Source organism: Pieris rapae, chromosome 23 (genome assembly GCF_905147795.1).
Source record: "Pieris rapae chromosome 23, ilPieRapa1.1, whole genome shotgun sequence".
Classification (NCBI taxonomy): Eukaryota; Metazoa; Arthropoda; class Insecta; order Lepidoptera; family Pieridae; genus Pieris; species Pieris rapae.
The window spans coordinates 2,021,529-2,046,697 of record NC_059531.1 but is presented as its reverse complement, the minus strand read 5'-3'; the positions used below and the strand labels follow the sequence as shown (position 1 = coordinate 2,046,697).

At 34.2% G+C, this 25,169-nt stretch overlaps 4 protein-coding genes across 4 annotated transcripts in view; 3 read left to right on the top strand and 1 right to left on the bottom strand.

Annotated features, from left to right (window-relative positions):
• Positions 1-19,930, bottom strand: part of LOC111001085 (EF-hand domain-containing protein 1) — a 44,484-nt gene extending 24,554 nt beyond the window's left edge. Inside the window, exons 1-4 of the mRNA XM_022270792.2 lie at positions 19,875-19,930; positions 19,305-19,499; positions 15,387-15,603; positions 10,492-10,647 (exon numbers count right to left, since the gene is read on the bottom strand). Coding sequence (XP_022126484.2) covers positions 10,492-10,647; positions 15,387-15,603; positions 19,305-19,492 — 561 coding nt within the window. The 5' untranslated portion in view covers positions 19,493-19,499; positions 19,875-19,930. The remainder of the gene's footprint in view (positions 1-10,491; positions 10,648-15,386; positions 15,604-19,304; positions 19,500-19,874) is intronic.
• On the top strand, positions 3,341-3,891 carry LOC123690204 (microsomal glutathione S-transferase 1-like). Its single transcript, XM_045633336.1, has one exon. The coding sequence runs from the start codon at positions 3,414-3,416 to the stop codon at positions 3,855-3,857; it is 444 nt and encodes a 147-aa protein (XP_045489292.1). The 5' UTR covers positions 3,341-3,413; the 3' UTR covers positions 3,858-3,891.
• The window catches only part of LOC111001086 (pseudouridine-metabolizing bifunctional protein C1861.05), a 151,503-nt gene continuing 130,308 nt past the window's right edge, over positions 3,975-25,169 (top strand). The window contains exons 1-2 of the mRNA XM_045633332.1: positions 3,975-4,400; positions 22,639-22,849. Of these exons, the coding sequence (XP_045489288.1) occupies positions 22,643-22,849 (207 nt within the window). The 5' untranslated portion in view covers positions 3,975-4,400; positions 22,639-22,642. The remainder of the gene's footprint in view (positions 4,401-22,638; positions 22,850-25,169) is intronic.
• LOC111001088 (microsomal glutathione S-transferase 1-like) lies at positions 4,490-5,059 on the top strand. The gene has a single exon (XM_022270796.2). The coding sequence runs from the start codon at positions 4,543-4,545 to the stop codon at positions 4,996-4,998; it is 456 nt and encodes a 151-aa protein (XP_022126488.2). The 5' UTR covers positions 4,490-4,542; the 3' UTR covers positions 4,999-5,059.

Genomic DNA, 25,169 nt, shown 5'->3' with positions numbered 1-25,169 from the left:
ATTGATAAAATGGCCTTGTATATTATGAACATAATCAAATATTTCCAATATTTATTTCTTTAAATTATAATTTAAATGTCTAGAAGTATTAATATTAAATATTCTTGTGTATACGATTTCTGGTTATACCTGAACTTATTAACATAATTACCACTTAAATATATAAATAGTAGGGGAGCGCGGGGCTGGTACTAACAAATTCTGCATTATGATTTATATTTCCGTTGATAATAGACTTTTTCATTTTATTTTTTATTGTAAACATGCTTTGGTTATTCAGCTATGATATTAATAAAAAAAATCATCAGAAACGTAAGTGGTTCCAGAAAGAGAACCATGAAAACCAAAAAAGTCATTTGTTAATACATACCCCGCACGTGGGGCAAATATTAACGGAGCTGGGGTAAGTATTAACGTAAGGGGCGATTAATAACAGAGACTAAAATTTTATCAAATACTCAAATAAAATGTCACTGACATTAATGAAAATGTTTTATTGCCTTTAATGGTACACAAATTAGTACTTTTTATGATAGGAACTGAAAGAATTTAACAAATTATTTTAATCTACACACTTAAAATTAATCATTGCATACAGTTTCATTAATTTTAAGCCTTAAAAACATAGTTTAAACTTAATGTTTAAAAATACTTAATTTTTTTAGGTTCAACAATCTTTCAGTTTCTAAATAGTGTAGAAAAAATAGTATTATCTTATAAATCTGTTACAAACATTTTTTTTTAATAGTTTAAATATAATAATTAAATAAAAGTCACATAAACTTTTTAGTATCAACAGTCTTAAAGAATCTCAATGAGTTAAACAATAAAGTATTGTAAATCTACTTCGAAAATGAATGAAAGTTAGGTCGGTTGAAGGATGTTGTTCTGCTTAAGCTGGCCGCCTCAGGACTTCGAATAGGCAAGGATGCGCTGCGCTTCATAAAATCAGCAAAGCGATCTCTGCCAGCCTTTCCGTCTCTTTTCCAAGATTCTGGAATATTTATCTATCTTGTGTCGAATGGGAAGCTAATTTTTTGACATCGTCTGGTAGCAATCATAAATAGATAGGTATTAGAACATTTTACTAAATAATCAGCTATCATTGTTTCTTGCTCAGAATTGAAAACTCGACGGTTTTTTTATAACCCACTTCGACAGAAGTTCCCTCCTTTTTGTTCTTTACGTATTTAAACAGTGCTACGTGACAATAACATATTAAGTAGCAGCATTTATATTTCTATATTTCCTGTTTTTACCAGAACTGTTTCAGCTGCCAGCTCAAATACTTTTTGAAACATAGACCCCCCTTGTACTCTTCGTTTTGTAATTTCTCATTCTATAAAAAAACATACTTATTGGAAAAACACTCGTTATTATAACATGTTAATACTGACCCCACTCAATTTGTTAATTTTAGCCCCCAGGTCACTTTTTATATTTCATCAATTACAGAAAATAAACTATTCAAAATAAATACAAACAAGTATAATAGTCTTATAATCAATATAATACAATTCCATTTAGGATTAAATTCGATTAAATTTAGCGTAAAAATAAATCTTAAATCAATTTATTACGAAGTACGAAAAGTTGGTTTACCTGTCAATTCGAGGTGATTACGCATAACTATCACTATTGTCGGCCGATCGATAAGCGACAACTTAGGAAATGTTCGGCTGTGTATATAGTTGTTCTAAACCTAGCCTCATTTATTTATCACTTCACGTTTGGTGGGAATAAGCCTGTTAATTCTTACCCCCGTTAAAACCAGCCCCGCTCTCCCCTACACAAGTAATTCAAAATATATTTCAAAATGATTTATTAATTTAGGTATACCTATATACACCTATGAACGTCAATAAAGAAAACATTAAATGCTTCTAATTTTACATAGACTGCCAGTTCCCAAGGTCGTAGAACTGGCAATAAATTCTTCGCCACTCTTTTTAATCGCCAAGTCTTTTGTTATACAAAATGTTTGTTGTGCTGTAACCATTACACCATGTTCCACATGTCATCTTTATGTATTTTTTTTTATGTTTCTGCTTCATGGCAATCTGCTTCCCAGCAATAAGCAACTTGTTTGTTTGATTTCTCTGTATATGTTTTCCTAAAGAGCCATTCTTGTATGAAACTTTTGACACGACTCTTGATGTCCGTAAATGAAGGTAAATCTTTTTGTAGGCTCGGTACGTCACTTCTTTTTAGCCGAGTATGCTGAAGAACGCCTTCTCCGCCCAGAGCGTATGCCAGTTTGATTACATGGGCGGTCAGCTTCTCCTGGTATTTCAGGCTGTTATGAACTATTTCCTGACGATCTGTTTTTAGGCCGAGATCGAGGTGTATCAATCTATTACTGGTATATGTAGTAATTACTTAATAGGCATCCCTCATTGTATAAGTACTATATGCATATAAGATTTAATAATGAAAAAAACAAAGATTGGTCTTCTATCAGAAGTAGACATGGTGAAAAAGGAGCACGCATTTACCACACTTTCTTATGTTATAATTTTTTAAATTACTTATTTTTCTTATGTTACGCCAGATCGTAATATTAATTGTCTTTGTGCAGACATAATTTATATAAAAATTTGATCAATGTAGTTGTTTTTAAGATTATATTTGATATTTTAGTTAGCTTTTCATTTTTAGAGCTGGATCGTTCTTTGTGTAGGGTGGATTTAAATTACTTATACACGCATTACTATAAAATACGTTTATTTTGGAGCTTAAGATCATCATGGTATCACTTATCTCGAGATGTCCTAGAATACGTTGTCATACAAACAATCTAGCAACAAGGTTAGCTAGGTACTCGATATATAATGTTTAACTATGCAAAAGGCGACGCTCTGTGTCAATAAGTATATCACTTAACATCAGAACTCTCTTGTCTAGTATTAATGAATCAGCAACGATATTTATTTCTTTATTTATTCCACTACATTTTTCTATCTTAACAGGTACTACTAATTCGATAGAACTCCAAAATAATTCCCACACTAATTATCCTACATAAAACCATAAAAAATTAAACTTATATTCCTAAATCTTATAACTAACAATATATTAAATATATTAAATTTATCGACACAATTTCATCTCAATTTGTGTGTGATAACAGAGTTTTCAGTTACATTTTCCTTGCACTGTTACACTATACAAAAATAATTCCATAACGTTTTTCTGATAATACAAAGCAGCCTCTTCTATAATCTTCTGTAAAAAACCTTTTGCATTCCGAAGCCAAAAGAGTCCGAAATTTAATATTTATAATATCTCTTAAAATCCAAACCCGTTTACGAAAACAATTAATATTCACCGTAGTTAAAATTAATGCAAGTCGCGTCGCGTGTTCGCGTCATTCACATTATAAAGTACAAACTAAACGGTTGTGCGCGCACAAAATGACCATCTCAATATCGGACCCCGTTGTGCAGGCGTTCATCGTTCATTCGGCCATATTGGCCTTGAAGCTACTCGCTATGAGTCCATTGACCGCTTTAATGCGGCTCACATACAAATCCTTTGCGAACCCCGAAGACGCCAAGTTCCTAGGCGGTAAGGTGAAGTTGGACCATCCGTCTGTCGAGAGAGTACGCCGCGCCCACCTGAATGATTTGGAGAACATACCGGCTTTCTGGGTAATTGGTGCTTGTTATTTGACGACTGGACCATCAGTTGCCTTTGCTATTTTACTGTTTAGACTCTTCACTGTGTGCCGTATTGTACATACCCTTGTATACGCTGTAGTTCCCTTCCCACAACCCACTAGAGCGATCGTCTTCTTGATCGCAATTGGGATCAACTTCTACATGGGAATACAGGTTTTGTTCTATTATTTATTGTAATTTGTTTTTTTAATAAATATTTTTTTTAACAGTCTGTGTGTCTTTTAAAATCAAAGTCATGCTTACAACTGCCTTTTTAATCGTGATGTACAAAACATTGTATTTACCTGTTATTACGTCATTGAATTTTTGTAATCCGATTAAACATCTATTAATAATCACAACGTTTTTGAAAACAAGGAAAAACTTCATTAAATATTTTAAGTATATTTCGTACTCACACACATACAAAGTAATCATTATTACAAGAAAATACACCTTAGTATACCTAAAACTTACAAAAAAAATATGAATATAAAAAAAGATCGAGTCGGGACCATAGCTATTGAATGTTCTAGTTCAACACAAAAGCAATTTCAAAAGCTTTTTTTTTCTGTATCATTGTGATTACGCAGGACTTCTTTCAAACACACGTACACAGACATTCCCGGGCACACGACGCACAGTGCTTCATTTATTTTATAAGTATAAAAAACCACAGTGCATATAAAGTGTTTAAATCATTAATTTCCAATTAAAACCTAAAGTGCATCATTAAACGTGGTAAGTCGCTTCACAGCATAGTAGAATAAAAATAATTAATTATCAGCATGACTTGCACAAACACACCCATATCTATATTAAACTAAACGCCGACCGTCTGACATCATTCCGACATCGTCCCGCGTTTCAAACGTACATCAAAATGGTTCCCGTATCAATAACCGAGCCGGCCGTGCGAACGTTCCTATTCTACTCGGGTGTTTTAGGATTAAAAGTGTTGTCTATGGCATTCCTGACAGCCAGACAGAGGATGAAGAAGAAGGTGTTCGCAAATCCCGAGGACGCGGCTGCAAAGAAATCGGCGGTTGTTAAATTTGACGACGAGGATGTTGAGAGAGTGAGACGCGCGCATTTGAACGACCTTGAGAACATTCCTCTGTTCTGGGTGCTCGGCGGATTGTACCTTACAACTGGACCGTCTGCGGCCACAGCTATAACATTATTCAGAGTATATGCCGCGGGACGTATTCTACATACTATTGTCTATGCTGTCACACCCTTGCCACAACCGGCGAGAGGCATTGCATTCGGTGTCCCCATGATGATTACTTTGTACATGGGTGTTACGGTGGCGTCACATTATTTAAGTGCATTTTAATTACGCAGTAAGCATATGAGCATTTATTTTACCTAAGTTATTAAATGTTTTTTTTACAAAACTGTTCATTATTTCGCTTCCACATCGAACAGAATACTGTCTCTCTTTATCGAAGAGCAAACACAACGGGATGGAAAGAGATGAGAATAAACTCACACAAACCGTTACACAGATAAAGCTATCTGAGTGCGATTTTAATTTGCCTTAAAGTATATTATAACAACAAAATAATGTATCTTAATATTTTCATGCTTTTTTTATCCATATACGAATATACATTTGTATATATATATCTCAGAAGTATACGACAAAATCAAATTTCATTGAAAATATTTATCTACCAAACTGCCTTGGCCTTCGAGTTATTGCGTCATCGCTTCAACGAATATTTTTCCTACATCAAAGTTTATTTCAAGTGTATAAACAAAATAAATAATATTTTGTAATAAACTTTTCCTTTTTCTACATATTATATCACAGCATTTGAAATTGCATGCGCTTTTCTGATGACTGGCCTTGAACCGTATTGTATCGGGTTCGATGCACCGTAATAAATTAAATGTAGAATACATACATACATAATACGATTTCACGGCAATTATACTTATATTATTTATAAATATATTATAGGTATATAATTGTGTGAATCTTAATGTACGGAGTACATTCGTGATGCATGCGTGTGCAAGTTTCTTTAGGTCCCTTAAATTGTATTAGACCCCTTTTGTTGAATAGACCCCTTGAGTTCATAGACTTGCGGTTTTAAAGTTTTTTTTGCTGCTAGTACATATTATACGCCAGGAATTATATGCTGAGAAAGACTCACTCACCCACACATTCACTCATACTCAATGTCTTAGACGTGTGTGTTAGTTGTAACACTAATATTACTATTACTTAAAAAACTCTTTAAAACATGTAACATGTTTAAATTATTAAAAAGCTATTTAATGTTTTAAAGATAGACATGTGTATTTCAATATTATTTGTACGGTTTTATTTACTTTATTTGGTTTATATTGATTATTATCAAATATGAGTGTAAAGTTCAAAGAGATTGTATTCTATCCGTCGCCAAAAAAGGATTGTCTTTGTAGGGTTTGGTAGGGTAGGGTGCGACTGTCACGGATTATTTTCAATCTGCGAATATGGATTAATTATTGGGTGCAGGCGTAAAGTACTTCATTTAAACAAAGCAATTCTTAAATTGCCGGCAACACATTTCCGAAATCTCTGGCATCGACAGTGTCCATATCATAGCATATTGTGTGCCATGCGACTTGTTCTATAGAAAAATATCGTCCATTGCGATTTAAATATTATTTTTTTATTTCACTAACATCCGCGCGATAAAAGGTTTTATATGATTAAGAGAAACTTCGAGCTTCAGTCAAATAAATATATACGTCTAGTACAAACATATTAACGGCAAATGTAATAATAAATTTGTCGGCAAATGTCAAATTTCAGTTTTTTAATTTTATTATTTTGTTTTTTTTAAATGTTTCTTTATCTTTTAGTGCCCCTGGTTTTTTATACATAATTTGTAAATCTATGTAATCTGTTTTGGCTTTGTGTATAGTGTTTTGTAATATAATATATATTATGTAAGCTGTTAGATTACTTTAAATAAATAAATAAATAAAATATTCTCTTCTCAAAAATAGCTTCCTTGCCAAACACATTACCATGAGCCCTGTGCCTCAATAGGTTTTATTCGAAAAGCTATTAAAGATTTTACGACATTTCTTTTCACATTACATCCCCGTTAATGGGAAAAGGAACAATGCTTCATGTATCAGGCTCAGAGATCAGAGATCAGATATTTTAATGTCTATTTCTTTCCTATTGAGCAAATATTTTAATTCGACTTTGGGTCACAAAAACAGCGTATCTAAAAAGCTGGCAACCCACTAGTAAACCTCCTAGTATTGTGTGTATCTAAGTCATCTAACAACAGCTTTAGTAATACAAAAAGTTGTGTGTGTATTAGCCAAAATATTTAAAATATATGCCATAATAATAATTAACTAAAAAAGTTAATTTATCGTTAATTATTATTATGATTGCTTAGTAAACATTTAAGTATGTACATATGTGTTTATTGTCGCCGTAACCTGGCTAACCAGGATATACATATTGTATATTGCATATACATATTGTATACATATTATTTCGACATCAAAAAACCCGCCAAATATCTGACGAAATTATTCTAAGTACATACATATATACTTTTGAAATTTTTAGGCCGAAGAAAAGAGAGAGCGATTGAGACCGATTGAGAGAGAGAGTGAGAAAGGGAGATTGTTGTTGTTGTATTCGTTTAGTAGTTACATATTACAACTTTAGATGGCAATTCTGTCGCATAACGTCTTGTGCTGTAAACGTAGATTTTTATTTTTTTACCCTAACTAATTTACAAAGAAGTTTCGCTTCTGACATGTGTACTTTGCTCGCTCGCACCTTTTTATGAAAGATAAGGCAAACAGGTCGAAGGCTCACCCGATGTTAACACACACACACACACATTGGCAGATAGCTCGCTTGGTAGCCGGCCTTTTAAAACTTTGTACATTACTTGAAGGACTCCAACTACGATAATCGACGAATTTAAATTTAGAACACTTTACGTTTGACGTCACTTATATTTCAGTTCTTCCAACTCATACAATATTTTCGTCTTTATTCAATTCTCTTTGCTTTTGTATAAGAAATCTAAAAATAGCTGATGAAACGAGCCATCGGCCGCAGAAAGTAATCTATCCATGTTGACATTTGGTCGAGCACCGTGCGGTTTTCCCTTTCTCTAGTATTTGCTTGAAATTGAAACGGGAACGCAAAGAATTAATCTAGAATTGATATAATTTAATTGCTACAACAGTCTAAAACTTTGTTTCAGACAATTTGGTTTTTTAGTTTAAAATGTGTTTTTTTATAGACAATATACTTTTATTAAAATAAAATATGTTTAATATAGAAAATAAGATACAGGTATCACTTGTTCCAGAGATAAAAAAGGCGAGGGAAAAACCTGGCGTAAAAAACTCTCGGTACTCTTAAAAAATAAAAAAACATACAAAATGACTATTATATGTCGAACAACACTATCATAGCTGTTAATAATAATGATTTGAATAGTCTAAGCAAGGTTTTAGGTGAATTGTGTTCTTATTCATTTTTACATCATACAGAGAGTTCTCGAATAATATACCCAACCAACATTAAATGTTCCTTTACTAAATCTTTTCTTCATTTCTTTCGTCTCACATAGAGCAAGACTCGTTAGATCGTTAAATGAATACACAGACTAATGATGGCTTACATCTTATAAAATAAATTTACTGGTAATTAAAAAGAGTTGCCATTCTTGCCAGTTCTTCTGCGCCTTTGATTTCAGAACTGCCAGTTACAAATTACCTTTAATTTTTAAACACAAAAACAAATGACAAATGAATGCAATATAGGTTACCAAAGAGTTCTAATATTGAAATTAAAAAAAAAGTTAATTTCATTAGCAAGGTTTCTAACTGGCCAGTTCTAAAGATTTTCACTGTTACCCACGTATAGATCAAGGTTTATAATAATTTACGAAAAACATTAAAGGTTCATCCTACTAGTTTTAAAAAATCAGCTAAATATACTTTTGAAAAAAAGTATAATTATATTAATGTTTATTTGCGTGAAACTTTAAAATTAATAGTAATTTGATTATGTAATTTTATTACGACAAATAATATAAAAATTGTATAATGTAATGTAATATGACTTATCATGTAATTGTAACTTATATTCTACCTTTTAAGACAAATTTTAAGTTTGCATATAACATTAGTTTGTACCACCATAACATTTTTTTCCCATATTCTTGCATATAAATTATTATTATTAAAAATACATCTGAAGGGTTAATACTCCTAACATTTACCTATAAATATATACTCCCAGCATTTGGAATGGAATTTAATATCGAACAAAGGCTGTATTATAAATGTAATCCTTATCATCAAAAATTTCACGTGCAGTTATCTCGTACTTGATATATAAAGACATTTAAATTTGTCAGTCGATAGCACCTGGCACCGTTTGATTGATTAGGCGGTCGTGAACATTCGCCAAGCCAAGTTTGACAAATCTACTGCACATTGGATTGTTCTGGATTTGTAACACATCGTAAAATCTTTAGATCGTAAAATCAATACCGTATTGACAAAAGTTTTCATCTGTCTTTGCATCACACATAATATACACAGAGAATCTATGCAAACAGATCACCAACATTAAATAAGAAAAATGGTCGGCATACGATGGAATAAAAAGATAGTTCGTGGTGAATACTTGCAACCTCAATTACTAATTTGAATTAGTTAATGTATATATATGTTTTTTTTCTCATTCAGTTTAATATGTGTATGTTGTTTGGTTGATATTTAGTGTAAAATGCTGTGTATAGATATAATTGGATATTAGACTTTCAAATGTTGTTTAGTGTGTAATAACTGTATGTATGTAATCAATCTGTTTTCTGTTTTTGTACCTAAATGTAAAATAAAAAAATATCGTCCCAGCAAATCAAAGTACATACAATTCTATAATAAATTTATAAAGTCTCTTTCGTATTAGAAGAGGTATAAATAAAATCGCGCTACAACCATTAATTCTAAGCCTCAAAAAGCCTCTTCTGTATCTATTTCATATTCATTTGTCAATCTAATAGGCAAGTAGACCAGCCTGTGTGTGACACACGCCGTCTACTTGGGTCGAAAGCCAACCGTTTTCCTTCACCGTTCGAGTAAATGTTAAATGCGCACATAGTCCAGTCGTTCACAGCCGGTGATCGAACCTACGACTTCAGTCGCACGCCGATGCCACTAGGCCAATACTGAAGACGAGACTAAGGCCTGCTTCACAATGTATGGATAAAGTACAACACATAAATTATTCGAAAGATAAAAGTTCCGAATAAGACACTTCGCGTTTCATGACGAATAGCGCTATCTGACAGTCGTGAAACGCAAAAATACTGTTTATCCTACCAATAAGTAATCATTAGCTTATTTGGAACATATCCGGACATTCTGAAACAGACCCTTAGTGTGATAAATTCACCACAATTTTAAGTGAATTAATTTATTTTATTTTTTAGTTACAATTTACTAATAATATAAAGACGTAAACACATGTGCATCAAGCACACTACATGCCAGTTTTCTGTAGATAAAATTTTTTCGGTGTAAAGTGTAGTTGCGACTTTGATTACCCAAAACCATGCAGTTTCCTAACTCTTTACGAGTTAATGTTTCGTATATTGCTTTACTTTCAGTTATTTATAAATTCAAAAAAGAGCGTACACATTCTTAAAAGGCCGGCAACGCACTCGCATTCCTTCTAGCATCGAGTGTGTCCATGGGCGACGGTATCACTAAACATCAGGTGAGCCTCCTGCCCGTTTGCCCCCTGTTCTATAAAAAAAAACACTTTATTGAACCTTACCTTAGTAAATAGATCGCAGGAAATTGTATGAAAAACTTTTCCATAAATGCAAATATCTTTCCCAACGTCGAAGTCTTTCCAATGCCAATATTCCCCGAGGTCATTCTTAGGAATCTTCCCACGCTTCACCATTCTGCCTTGCCACAGACCCGAGTTCTGAAAATATTTTATGTATTTAATTGGTAACATAACATATACAACTTAATAGTACAAAGGTACAAAGATGGAAAGAACTAAGAGGATATGTGTCAGGGATATTATGGAGCTTCATAACCGTAATCGAAACAATCGGATAATATAATACTACAATCCTTTAGGTCTTGGCCTCAGATTTCTGAATCTGTTTCATGCTCATTTTTAAATCTAATAGGCAAGCAGGTGATCAGCCTCCAGTGCCTAACACACGTCGTCGACTTTTTGGGTCTAAGACATGTCGGTTTCCTCACGATGTTTTCCTTCACCGTTTCAGTAAATGTTAAATGCTTAAACATTTAACATAGAAAGATTGGTGCTTAGCCCGGGATGGAACCTACGACCTCAGGTATGAGAGTCGCACGCTGAAGCCACTAAGCCAACACTACTCATCACTACTGATCACTGGAAGCTGATCAACTACTTGCCTATTAGATTTAAAAAATCATGACACAGATTCAGAAATCTGAGGCCAGGACCTAAAGTTGTAGCGCCACTGATTTTTTTTTTTCATAAATTGTAATATAACATACTCGTTTCCGATAATTTCCGATAGGTCCACCCATATATCGTTTTAATGTAGAAGCAATAAAAAGATATATATTTTTTTAAATCACTCGTCACAGACTGCGTTATATCCAATACAAACAGCGCTTGCTTTGTCAATTAGTCTACCGGAAGATGCTTTGCTGCAAAAGTGACTATTGAAACTCGTTTCTATTGACAAATGTACCTTTCTACGTGCAATATCGGTTTTAATTGCAACGCGTTTGAAGAGGCGTGGTTCGTTTATCTAGTTTTTTTTTTAAGAACAGGGGCAAACTGGCACGAGGCCCACCTGATGTTAAGTGATATCGCCGCTCATGGACACTCTCGATGCTAGAGGGCTCGCGAGTCCGTTGCCGGCCTTTTAAGAATTAATAGTTTAACTTTACTAATAATCCAAATTAGCTTTCTCTGTCCCTATGTCCCTATGTATCTTTAAATCTTTGAAACTACGCAACGGATTTTGATGAGGTTTTTTTAATAGATAGAGTGATTCAAGAGGAAGGTTTATATGTTAACATCCATTTAATAGAGGTTTCTAATGTGATGTCGTAAATAATTACATTTTTTCCGCTTACATTGCAAACGCAAGCTGAGCCCTACGAGTTTTATCAAAATAATGTACTAAGTATTGTACACATTGAAAAGGTCTACAGAAAAGTCTGTGATGCTATATGTCTATCTCTTATAGATAATCCACAATAACTTTTTTTGTCATTTACTTTTTACGACAAATAATGGTTAATTTTCGAAGCAATTTTAACCAATACAGCATCAATCCTTAACCAATTAAATACCTTGAATACATTGTTCATTTAATACAGAGATATACAGCCTATTACAGCTTATTTAGCAGGGATCGAACGCGTATATAATCGGAGCTTTCCAGTGACGGAAATGACAATACATAATAAAAACCTGCTTTTCATCAGCATTGCACCCGTGCGAAGCTGGTGCGGGTCAGTAGTTGATTTATAAGTAACAACTATTGCGACTAAAGGCAATTACGCCCTCTACACTTTAGGTTTAATAATTAATTTTTACTAAATCTAAAGTGTTACGAACGTAAATGTCTGTGATCAGCCATCATCACTGTCATAATAATATTTTAAGAACGTCTTAATCATCTCACTTTGTTGCATATAATAAGTCATCTGTAAATTTGTCGATATTAAATTTAAAAACAAATATTTGTAACGGTTTTTGTTTTATTTAATACCCTTTGATCCGGGGACGAAATTCGGGGACGAAAAAAAAAATGACGAAATACCTAAACCAAACAAATTAGACCTAATTTCGCATTACAAAGGGCCTCGTAAAAATCTGCCGCCCGGAGCCTCGCAAAGGCCTCACGGCCCTCAAGGCCTCTGAATTGGATGAAACCACTATCGCCAATGTATTATTACACATACAGTATTCGAGTGTACTTATTGATTAACATTGCAAACGTTTGTATTTGATATAACGCCACCGGAAGAGGCTCTTCAAAACAAAGCCAGTCTCTCATTCACTCAAAGTCAGATTATATAGACAAAGGCTGCTTGTTTGTTAGCTATATGTTCAAAGATATATAAACATTGTAAAATACACCTTAAACTGATGCGATAAAGATTAAATTCTCGTGAAGTGCCAGTAATATTGAATAACTACAAGCACTATATCAAACAAGTCAAAGATGTTTTGCATGTAATTTCTTTAAACCTGTTAACGCCTCCAAGACTATCTCATTTGGTTTATAACATCAAAAGCGACTCGAATAATTGGCAAAATTCAAACCCCAAATTGGTAAATCAAATCAAATCAAAAATCATTTATTCATGTAGGCAAAAAAGACTATGAACGTCAAAAAAGAAATATATATTAAATGCTTCTTATTTTACATTTAATGCCAGTTCTCAAATCAAGGGCGTAGAACGGAAGAGAAGAACTGCCAATTAACTCTCCGTCTTAACGTCCGTCTGGTATTATGTATTAGTACCTGGATGGCCGTGCTTTGCTCGGTATTTTTATTTTGTTATAAATTGTGTTTTTTGGAAGTTATATTAAAGTACGAATTACATACTAATAAAATGATGAAATATGAACAATATAGAATATATATGCTGGAATAGCTTTAGTGTTGTTGTGTCGTTAAAGCAATTTAAAAAAAATATTATTATTATTCGCCGATAGATGTCAGGAAGATTCATTTTTCAGTTTCAAATGGGACTACTCAAACACCACCTTTTTGTTATTTTCTATCATTTATTCCTAGCTAGATCGATTTATCGCCCCCGAAACCCCCCGTATACTAAATTTCATGAAAATCCGCCGTTCCCGAGATTCCATATATATATATATACAAGAATTGCTCGTTTATAGATATAAGATTATTAAAAACAGATAACGTAAATGTGTGTTGTGTTAGCAAAATAAATGCTGTGCTGTTCTGTAAACATGTAATGCTGCAGAAGCTGGTGAGAGATTGAGGAAGAGCTCTGGAGTTGACAGTAGACTAACCGATGATTCCACAGACATTTTTTTTTTTGAAGTTATACTTCTTTGGCGCGTGTACATAAGTAGACACACACTTTTTTTAGTTTAATAGAGTAGTTGTAATCTACCATGAAATGTTTAAACCCAGTTTGGTATAAACGGTTATAAAGCTAATATACAAAAGGCTTTTCAGAATGAGCAATTAAAAGAAATGCGTTTCATTGTCCATATTATGAATGCCTCTTTTCCATGCCAACACAAGGTTTTAGCATTTATAAACGCAATTTCTCGGTTATTTAGTGAAAAAAATCAGTGGCACAACCTTTTTAGTTCTGGGCCTCAAATTTTTGTATAATTTTCATTATTTCTGAATCTAATAGGCAAGTATGCCATCGACGTTTCCGGTACGGCCAGCCGGTGCCAATGTTAACCTTCCCAGCTCGAGCGAATGTTATAGACATATACGGAGTCCATTGGTAACAATTGGTCCAATTCCATTGGCACACAGTCGGGGATCGAACCTACGACTACAGGAACGAGAGTGCAAGCTGAAGCTACTAGGTCATAGTCATACTGTTCATTTAATGAAAACGTACAAAAAATGTACATAAAAATATGTTTCAAAAACTTATGACTTGAAATCCGTGGACCTATTGACACAGGAGTCGCACTTTTGACTAACCCTAGACTCCAAGCATAAAATTCAGTAACGAGACTTATCGCTTCGTCTGACTTGCGTCAGATTTTGACATACTTCGCGTCATTAACGGCCAGCTCCTGAACTACTCGAGGGTCACCAGCTGATTAGCGATTATCAGTACTGCTTTCGTTATAATCGCTCAGCTTTCTTGCATACCTTACACATAGTTGGGCAGAGGCAATGGACTCCAAGGCTAGCGGTGAGTATGGATATAGCGAAAGCCTTCGATCTCTCAAAATTTCAGCTGCCGCGCTCTATCACAGCTGCCAACTGTATTTCCAAATAATTCGACTTAGAATCCTTTAAAAAAATATCTGTAATTTTTAAAAGGACGGCAACGAGCTCGCGATCCCTCTAGCATTGAGCGTCCATGGGCGGCGGTGTCACTTAACATTAGATGAGCTCCCTGCATAAGTCATAGTACTTGCGACGGAGGTATAAACAAATGAAGACTTAGGCTATCCGAGTTCTGTGCTTATAACTTTATGACGAATGTTCTTTAAAAGATTGTATATTCTTTGAATTATTTATCAGTAACTACACGAATCAAGTTAAATTCTCAAAATGTTCTTAAAATGATATTTTTCGGTTTTGAAACATATTCATATCATTGGGTACTATTGCGTAAAATATTTGTGGTATTTTCAGAAGTACATCTACTACAAATGTATCAATCTAGATTAAAAACAACATCTTTCCTCTTTATATCAGTGTAGATAGTGTAATGGAGTTATCTATTGTAGTATTATTAGTTATCTATAAACTTATAATATTTTTTTCTGCTATACAAGGTCAAAAAGTCGTTAAGTAAGTAATTGGATCAAATGCAACTTAACATTTAGAAAAAAAAATACTGGTTATAAGTTTTCATATCTTGCCATCTGTTGGACAATAAATTAACTAATTTTTAAATAATACAAATTATGTTTGATTCGAACCAGTTCTGAAATATATACAGCTTTATAAATAAAGGTATATTTACCCTGACTCTTGGCTCCATGACAGTTAGAGTATCATCTTCTAGAAAATATACGAGGTTCACAACTCGCACCCGGTAATTCTCGTCTGGATTATCATACACTGGCTGTTTGAAGAACGCCGTGAAGTTCAGGCATCGTTTGTCGTAGTGCACCCAATGTGGTACCACTGCTGGCAAGGCGGCTTGCTTCACACGTCCATACGTCAGTGATGGGTCATAACTGGAAGATAATTTTTAATTCTTAGGGCCTGTTTCACAATGTATGGATAAAGTGCCAAATAGCTATGCAACACATAAATTATTCGATAGATAAAAGTTCCAAATAAGATACTTCGAATTTCATGACGTATAGCGCTATCTGACAGTCGTGAAACGCAAAAATACTATTTATCATACCAATAAGTAACAAATACCTTCTTTGGAACTTATCCGGACATTGTGAAACAGGCCCTTAATTACCTATTTATTAACACATTAAATGCATGGAATGGTTACAAAGTAATAGTCGGAACCAAACTTTTAATCAAAACTTTTTATGGCGAATTTTCTTTAAGTAAATATCATTGTTTGAAAATATGTATGAATGTAAATTATTTTTTATTATTTTATAATTTTAATTATATATATATATATAAGGGGCGATAAATCGATCTAGCTAGGAATCATTTCTAGAAAATTTCATTTTATTCTTGTTTTATCAACTTAAACATAGAATTGCTCGTTTAAAGATGTCAGTCAAATAAAAACTTAAATATGAATATCGTCTTTATTCGATAATTATATTCATATTTCATCATTTTATTAGTATGTAATTCGTACTTAAATATCCAAAAAACACAATTTATTAAAAATGTCGGTCATCCAGGTACTGGTTAAATGAAACCATATATATAACCATATTCTTATATTAGTTAAAACTGGTGTTATGTTTTTAGCTTTAATTCTTTATTTTATAAACTACGGAATAATTCCTACATTTTCCGCATTTAATGAGGTTGATTATGAAATACAGCCGTGACTGACACGCAACGCTTATAAAATATGAACCCCTAATCGGCCCTGCCCGTTCCAATTTGTTTCCAAGTTTAACATTTTATATCTAATCTAAGATTACATTTACCTAAACATTCGTATAACAAATAATTTAGTTACACTCGCTTCGTATTTATGATAATACCTAGGAACACTGAAAATGTTTGGAATCAAAAACGGCTTAATGTAAAAGTTAGCAATACTTTTTTTTTCGAAGTAATCTCCGTTCCTCTCTGCACATCGTCACATTCGATGGAACCACTGAGGACTGGTTCCATCGAATGCGAGACGCCAGAGAGCCATACTAAATTCGTTTTTATACATAAAAATATAATTTTAAGTCAAATCAAGATTGATTTAATCGGTAACTTATTAACGTCCTTATTTTAAAGAAGATATACTGGGCGGGCGCTACCCAGTACCAACTCCTTCCACTTGACCGTATTCAACGACGAGCGTTTCGAATCGTCGACGACCAATCTCTCTCCGAGCGGCTAGATCCTTTGGCGTTGCGTTGAGATGGCTCACTCTGCATCTTCTCCCGCATTTACCATGGAGAGTGTTCAGAGGAGTTCAGATACCTGCAGCTGAGTTTCATCATCGGACGTTGAGGCAAAAATACGAAATTCCACCCGTATCACCTCGACATCCGCCGTTCCACAACTGCGCGTTTTCAAGGCAGTTTTTGTCGCGTACCACCACTTTGTGGAACCAGCTGCCCACTGTAGAATTTCCGAACCAATTCGACTTGAATTATTACAATCATTGTCACCGTTATTATATATTTTTGTAAGGGCTTCGAATCTCTTCGAATCAACCGTGGTAGGACAAGCAAAATATGGCGCGTAAAGTAAAAAGGTGACTTCAAAAAACGTATGTTGGTAGGGTTATTGTTATTAGAATTTAAAGTCACTGCCCGATTAAGGGGAACACTAGCGTGCTGAATAAATGATAGGTGTGGTTTTATGATAAATATAAACTGTCTCGCTTCAAGGAATGTTATTGTACTCAAATCCACACACGAAATATCGTAAATGTCGTGTTTTAGTTTATACGTATGAATGACGTTTGTATGGAAGTTATGATAAGTACATGCGCTCCAATCTTATTAGTTCTGATCTTTCTGTCTTTTATGAACATTTTATCAATCTCATAGGCAAGTAAGTTGTCAGCCTGCTGTGCCTGATACACGCCGTACTTGTCTATGGCAAGCCGGTATCCTCACAATGTTTTCCTTCAATGTTCTAGCGAATGTTAAATGCGCACATAGATAGTCCGTTGGTGCACAGCCGGTGCTCGAACCTACGACTTCTGGGACGAGAGTCGCACGTTGAAACCACTAGGCAAACACTGCTTAGTATTTTATAGAAACCTATATTATAATAACTGCTTTCTGAATATTCATACCTGTTCTACACATAATAAATAAAAATGTGAGCGTGTTCTAGTAGGTAAGAAGTGTCACTTCTTTATGATCTTATTTTTCGAAAAATGATCTACTATATATATGTAGTACTTACTAGTGACCCGCCCCAGCTTCGCACGGAAGCAATGCTGATGAAAAACAGGTTTTTATTATGTATTGTTATTTCCGTCGCTGGAAAGCTCCGATAATATACGCGACATATACCATATAGACAAATACCATCACGGACTTTTCTGTAGACCTTTTCAATGTGTACAATACTTAGTACATTATTTTGATAAAACTCGTAGGGTTCAGCCTGCGTTTGCAATGTAAGCGGAAATAATGTAATTATTTACAACATCACATTAGAAACCTCAAAAATAACAGTACTTCTCCACTATTTAATGGATGTTATTATACATATAAACCTTCCTCTTGAATCACTCTATCTGTTAAAAAAAACGTATCAAAATCCGTTGCTTAGTTTCAAAGATTTAAGCATACAAAGGGACATAGGGACAGAGAAAGCGACTTTGTTTTATACTATGTAGTGATAGTGATAGTAGTTTTCAAAAAGAAGACTCTGTTAGTCGTAGTTAGTGTAATGATGTCTAATTTGGAATTCCCCGTAATAATAAGAATAAAATCAAAAATTTATGTTTGGGTTCGGGCTTCTAATATTCTGCACGTGCAATGAATGAATATATTATAAGCTCTTCTTATTTGGGAAAAGGTATTTCTCTTCTTTAATAAAATCCCAGAGGCTGTTTTATCTCTGCCTTTTAAGAAATTTGAGAATTGTATTAAAGAAAAGGCTTACTATAAAGTTAGCGATTATCTAGTTAATAAATGGGCCTGGGAATAGTGCTGGGCGGGCTACTTCTAATTAATTAGCGATATTTGTATTAAAATTTGCTTTTTTAAAAGAGTACCGAGAGTTTTTTACCCCGGCTTTTTCTCTTGGCCTACACCCTCTGTCTTCTTTGCCGATGAGCAGGGATGCCAACAGGCTCGAATTTAATGACGTGGCATAAGTGATACCTGTCTATCTTATTTTTCATAATAACGAATTTTTTTATGTATGTTAAGGAATATAACTTTATTTTGTTCGTGCGAAAGTTGTGTCACCTCATTGACAGTAAAAAGCTATAAATTTTATATGATAAAGGACATGGCTCATAAATTAAAAGATCGCGAGTATGGGACGGGGAGTCCCCCACGACCGCGTCAGGCTCTTTTGCGGGAATCCCCGAATTCTACATAGAGCTGAGCTAGTGCTAGTTGAGGAGTACCTGAAAAATATTTTTGTATGCTAGCGTTTTTTTTTTGTTTGTACATTGCTAGTTGAGAGACCGGGTGGGTGTCACCCCAAAATAGGTGATACCCGGTGCTGACCACCCTCGCCGCTCCTTTGCTACGCCACTGTTTTCCACTATCTAGCTTAAAGACAAGAAATTTGTATTAGACAAAAGATCACGTACTTGACAGAGTCTTCAGGCAGGGCAAAAGCGTTGCTGTCGACATCTGTATCCGTCCCTCCAGGCCCTCGTACCAAGGTGTCCGGGAAGCGATGCCCTTGGTAGTACCGCAGGGAGCTACGTACATGGTACTGGGTCTTAGTCGGGTCTGCGAACGTCAACCCAGGCAATTTGGGTAGACCCCACGCCATTTATAAGCTGAAAAAACATTTGATTAAAAAAAAGATTCCAGTAATAATTTAATCCCCTTCCTAGAAGTACATCACTTGATGTCGGCAAGCAATCCTGACACACTGAAGATTGTTATCAAGCCCATTAGCAGCTTATAGTAACGTCTCTTGCCTTCAACGCCTGGGTCAAATTACACATTGCTGCATTGATCTTCTTCTTTTGGTGCCTCCCAATCACTAGTGGCAGTGATCAGTCGAAATTGATCCAGAAATATGGTCTATGGCTACGTACTCACAAACACTTGGTGCCTCTCCATTACTGGTTGCATCAGTTCAGATCAGATTCACAAACAAAATTCTCTACACAAGTGAAACAGGACATCTTCAAATATAAAACACTTACCTTTAAATCAATGTAAATAATCAAAACTGATTTTCTCACAATCACAAAACATGTCGATATGCCAATGGCGATATGGTAAATAAATGTCGTGGTTGCCATGGCAACGCCTTTCCACCCTCTTTGGTTGAACTGGAGTTAAACCTTCTTCGCGTAAAATTACGAATGCTATAAAATATAACTGTAAAAAAAATATATATATATATATATGTATCTGTTTCATTTGTCAATCTAATAGGTGATCAGCCTCCAGTACCTGACACACGTCGTCGACTTTTTGGGTCTAAGGCAAGCCGGCTTACTCACGATGTTTTCCTTCACCATTCAGATGAATGTTTAATACGTATAGAAAGAAAGTCCTTCGTGCACAGCCTGGGATCGAACCTACGATCTCAGGGACACTGCTAGATTGTTCATACAATTATGGAAATTAATAAGCATGACTCCTGTGTGTCAAAATCCGTTGGAGCTAGAAACATCGCTAATTGTTATTTCTGTATCTCTTAGATTTAGTCTCGAAACTTATCACTAAGTAAGATTTTAGCGCCATCATCAATACGACTTGTAGCCAAAACTCAGGGTTGGTAAAGGGAAAAAGAAGAACCTCCATCCTTTGCGGATATGATGCCGGTTCACATCGACACCCGATGTGCATCGTGCACTTTGCCGACACGCGACACCACGATACGTTTTAGTAGCTGACAATAGTGAGGGTGTGTGCTAATTGTGGTATGGATTTAATAAATAACGAGTCATAGGAAGATTTTGAAAAATATTTGATGAATCTTTTACGACCAAAACAGTCATAAAAAAAAATAAAAAAAAAATGCTATCAAACTGCACTTTTCATTCTGCGACTGTTCAGCTTCTACTTCTGTATTTTCTTCTACTGATGTCATAATTTGTGTGTGTGTGTGATATTCGTGCGAAAAACTCGTGAATGACGCGTGGCGTCTGGTGTTGTCAACAGCGCGTGAGGAGTAAGGGCTAGTCTAATAGACAACACATCTAGAAGGTCATAATCGGGCGTTAGCTCGTATGGAGTCGCGTCGGATGTTTAAAGTGTGATTCTAGTCATAGAAAATAGCGCAATTTGACGCAACACGCGTCATGTCGCGTCGTGTTGCGTCGTGTCGCGTCGTGTCGCGTTAATAATGTGTCCGCCTTTAGACTATTCGGCCAGTTCACTCGAAAAGCAGTCGTTAAGAGGACGCGATAAAAGATCGCAGGACATAGGTTAGCGTGACTTGCTTGATTAATGTCCCTTGTCTAAGATAACACATTTCCTTGGCAACATTGTATTGAATTTAATTGGCTGGAATGAATTCTACAAGACGGGACTTACAGTTGGCCTCATATGTACTTAAAGTTTAATTCCCATATTAACGAATATTTTCGAAAAAGTAATTTTAATATATATGTGGTCACAGAATAGTCAATAATAAGTACCTACATCTTTGATCAAAATGACTTATAAATACATATATCGAGTATTTCAAATTTTAATAAAGATTTTAATAATTTAATTGCTTGTCTTGGAAAGTAATAGACTTCTAAACTACTTAACCGATTACAATCAAATTTGCACACTTTGTTCAGTTTGATCTTAGAGGTAATGCTTAAAACTGAGTGAAAAGTTACCATGAAAATAGAATGAAGATTTGAAAACTAGAAAAAAAAGTTCATGCGTACAAAGTACACGTGTTAGAAGTAAAACTTCTTTGTAAATATAAATTATTATTTATATTCACGTTACTTCATATTAACTTTTTTCTATTATATTATATATAGTAATAATTTTTATATATTTATATAAAATGATTACTAAGGTAAAAGCCTCAATAGATGATCATGTGCCAGTATATGATCACTTAATGTATATCTATTTTCACACTGTTTACACACTGTATACGTGTTAATGATAATATAAATAAATGAAAAATCTGCTTTTACTGCACAAGACGTTATTCGACAGAATTGCATCTCAAGTATATAACTAATAAACGAGTAAATAAACTAAAGAACGCTGCACATCTTCGTGACGTTTCGTCAAAATTTACCCTCATGAGCCTAAAGAAGTTTCACTTCAGCAACCTATAGATACAATTTTTAGAAAAGTTTTTACTGAACACCCCAAGGCTGTATTTTGGCCCCACAACTTTTTCTAAGATACATAAATGACCTAGATACATCAGAAGTTCATACTATTTGCCGATGACACGACACGTATAATAATAAGTTAGAATGAACAAGATTTAAAAAAAAAACTTAATTAAATCTCTAGACGACTACATCAACTGAATTCAAATAATCTACAAATAAACATGACCAAAACTAATATTTAATATAAGACAAATTATTTTTAGTCATATAACTCAAAACAGAAATAGATCGCCGCAATAAACTAGACATAATGAATGGTGCGTATTTTTAGGTATAACATTAGATACATTTTGTAGTTGGAAAGCAGATATTGAAAAATTATAGAACAAAATAGACAGCTTCAACTGTTAGCCATGAAACGGTATTAGGTGCTTATCATGCATATTATGTTTCATTTATACTTAGATATGGAATTATAGTTTGGAGAAATTCTCCACCTACGCGATACGTATTCATAAAGCTAGAAAATCGCTAGCTCTGGGGTCGCCGTCATTATAAGTAAAGTCCATATTTGGAGAGACGATGCAGTATGCCTGATCCCACGACCACCCTGCATTCATAGCTGAAACCCCTTTTATGCAATGCTTGAATTCTATTGTTTCAGAAATATGGCAGGTCTTCTCAAAATATCGAGGCATAGCCTAACGCTCATCAGGCGGTACAGCACGCCATTGATCTACTCCGACGAAGTTCAAACAGCCAAGAATGAGAACAAGCCAATCGTCGCCTTAGAATCGACTATTATCACCCATGGGATGCCTTATCCAAAGAACTTGGAGACTGCTATGGATGTGGAGAATATTATTCGGAAGCAGGTAATTAAATACATGTCACCCATGTAGAGCAGAGGAGGTGGAACACTATCATGACCAGTCTTGAGCAGCTCTTTTGACTCTAGGTCATTCCAGGTTCTTTTTTAGGTCGTTTCCTGAGTTTCGTTTTGGGGATTCCAGTCGGGAACTCTCTTGACATAGAGACATTTATCCCTCAAAATATCCTCACCTGCAAGATGAGCACACCTCACACACACATCTTCAAATACATACCCCCACTTTTACACCATCAACATTTCTCCTTCGTCCTTTTGTAAATCTTTAAACATTTTGGTATATATTATGTATTCCATTTATTTCAGAAATAAAAAAATATAATTCTTTTCTGTAGCGTGAATATATTGAATACTACTGACTCACCGTTTTTAAAAAACATTTATCTCAATATTTATGAATATTCGCCATTGTATATTTTAATATTCTTATAATGGATTACAAAGCCAGGTGCACAATGTTTTAACACTTTGTAATGGAATTCAACTTAACCAAAATAGAAACATGTTTTTGCAACCATCAAAACAAATACTTTATCTATCATTTCATTCTTAGATTAAATACTAATAGATTCGTTCTAAAAAATAACGAAAGAGAAACAGTGAAATAGAAATGTTTAAGGGTTAACACGATAAAAGATTTTTACATAGTCTAAAGCTCATTTATGGAGACACATAGATTAGCAATTAATAGATATGGTATAATGGTACAGTAACAGTTGGCAAAAAATGATCATGGTGAAGCGAATTTCTATTGTAATTAATATAAGCTATCTAGTTTTTTTTTTGGAAAAAATTGAGAGATAGAAAAAGTCCCTGGACGATGGCAGAGGAGTAGAGTGTTATTAAAAAATAAAATAAAAGCCTATATGTGCGCATCACACGTGGTAGAAGTGAAACCTTCAAAAACAAAAGATTTTATAATTAATCATATATGTAAAAATTAAAAAAAAATCACTATAAAAATGTATTATTAGAACTATTTATTATATATTATTAAACTTTTCTTTAAAAATAGTATATTTTAATGATAATTTGTTTTTAAGATAAACGAAACTCCTATCTCAGTTCTTTCATGACCACAACGCACAGACAAGATCTGCCGATTAAAGAGAGAGAGAGAGAGTACCTGTTAGATTACTAATAAATTATTAAATACAATTTCAAGTTAATCCATTCTTCAAGACAATTCAGTAAGATAGGTTAGTCTAAAGCTTGCAGTAATCACTGTGTAGATAGGGATCAGATTAAACACTGAATCTCTTGATCGATTTAGGTTCTTGAGGTAACCGTATACATAGGCCATATATTGCAAGTGAAATTGCCAAATTCCTGTATAACACTATAACAATGTACAAGATAGGCTATAGTTCTGCATTGCAACATACTTTTCTTGGACGGAGGCAGAAATTACAAATTCCGTCGCCATTTTGCTGTGTACAATAAATAATTTTACTTATATTTATAACATCTGATAAAAATCCAATTAAAATGTATTTATATTCCTTTCATTTATTACAATGGCAAAGTTTTCATGTATGTATTTCTGAAATATAATAAAAAGCAGTGCTGGCCTAGTGGCTACAGCGTGCGACTCTCTTACCTGTGGTCGTAGGTTCGATGGGGGGCTGTGCACCAATGGACTTTCTTTCTATGTGCGCATTTAACATTTGCTCGAACGGTGAAGAAAAACATCGTGAGGAAACCGACATGTCTTAGACCCAAAAAGTCGACGACGTGTGTCAGGCACTGGAGGCTGATCACCTACTTGCCTATTACATTAAAAAATGATCATGAAACAGATACAGAAATCTGAGGCCAAGACCTAAAGAGGTTGTAAGCGCCACAGATTTTTTTTATTTCTGTAATAAATAAATATCGAACGGTTCTGATTTCTAGATATCTAGAATGATATTATATTAATAGTACAGGTAACAAAACCTATCACATTTGTTGGTTCTATATTTTTATCACATTTATTAAAGACTGTATTTTCTAGATTCTAGTATATATTATTACTAGCTGACCAGGCAAACGTTTTGAATCCTATATCATTTATAATAAAAAATAGGGGTTGAAAATTTAGGGTTGTATGTATTTTTTAAGCCCGTTGATGCAGTTGATAAAAAAATTAAAAGAAAAATATTTAGGGATGGACTACCCATAACATTAAGATGGATGAAAAATAGATGTTGTCCGATTCTCAGACTTACCCAATATGCACACAAAATTTCATGAGAATCGCTCAATCAGTTTCGGAGGAGTTTAACCACAAACACCGCGACACGAGAATTTTATATATAAGATCT

What these genes read in the sequence shown, in the direction of transcription:
- LOC123690204 (XM_045633336.1), top strand. Translation starts at nt 3,414, where the DNA reads ATGACCATCTCAATATCGGACCCCGTTGTGCAGGCGTTCATCGTTCAT.
- LOC111001088 (XM_022270796.2), top strand. Translation starts at nt 4,543, where the DNA reads ATGGTTCCCGTATCAATAACCGAGCCGGCCGTGCGAACGTTCCTATTC.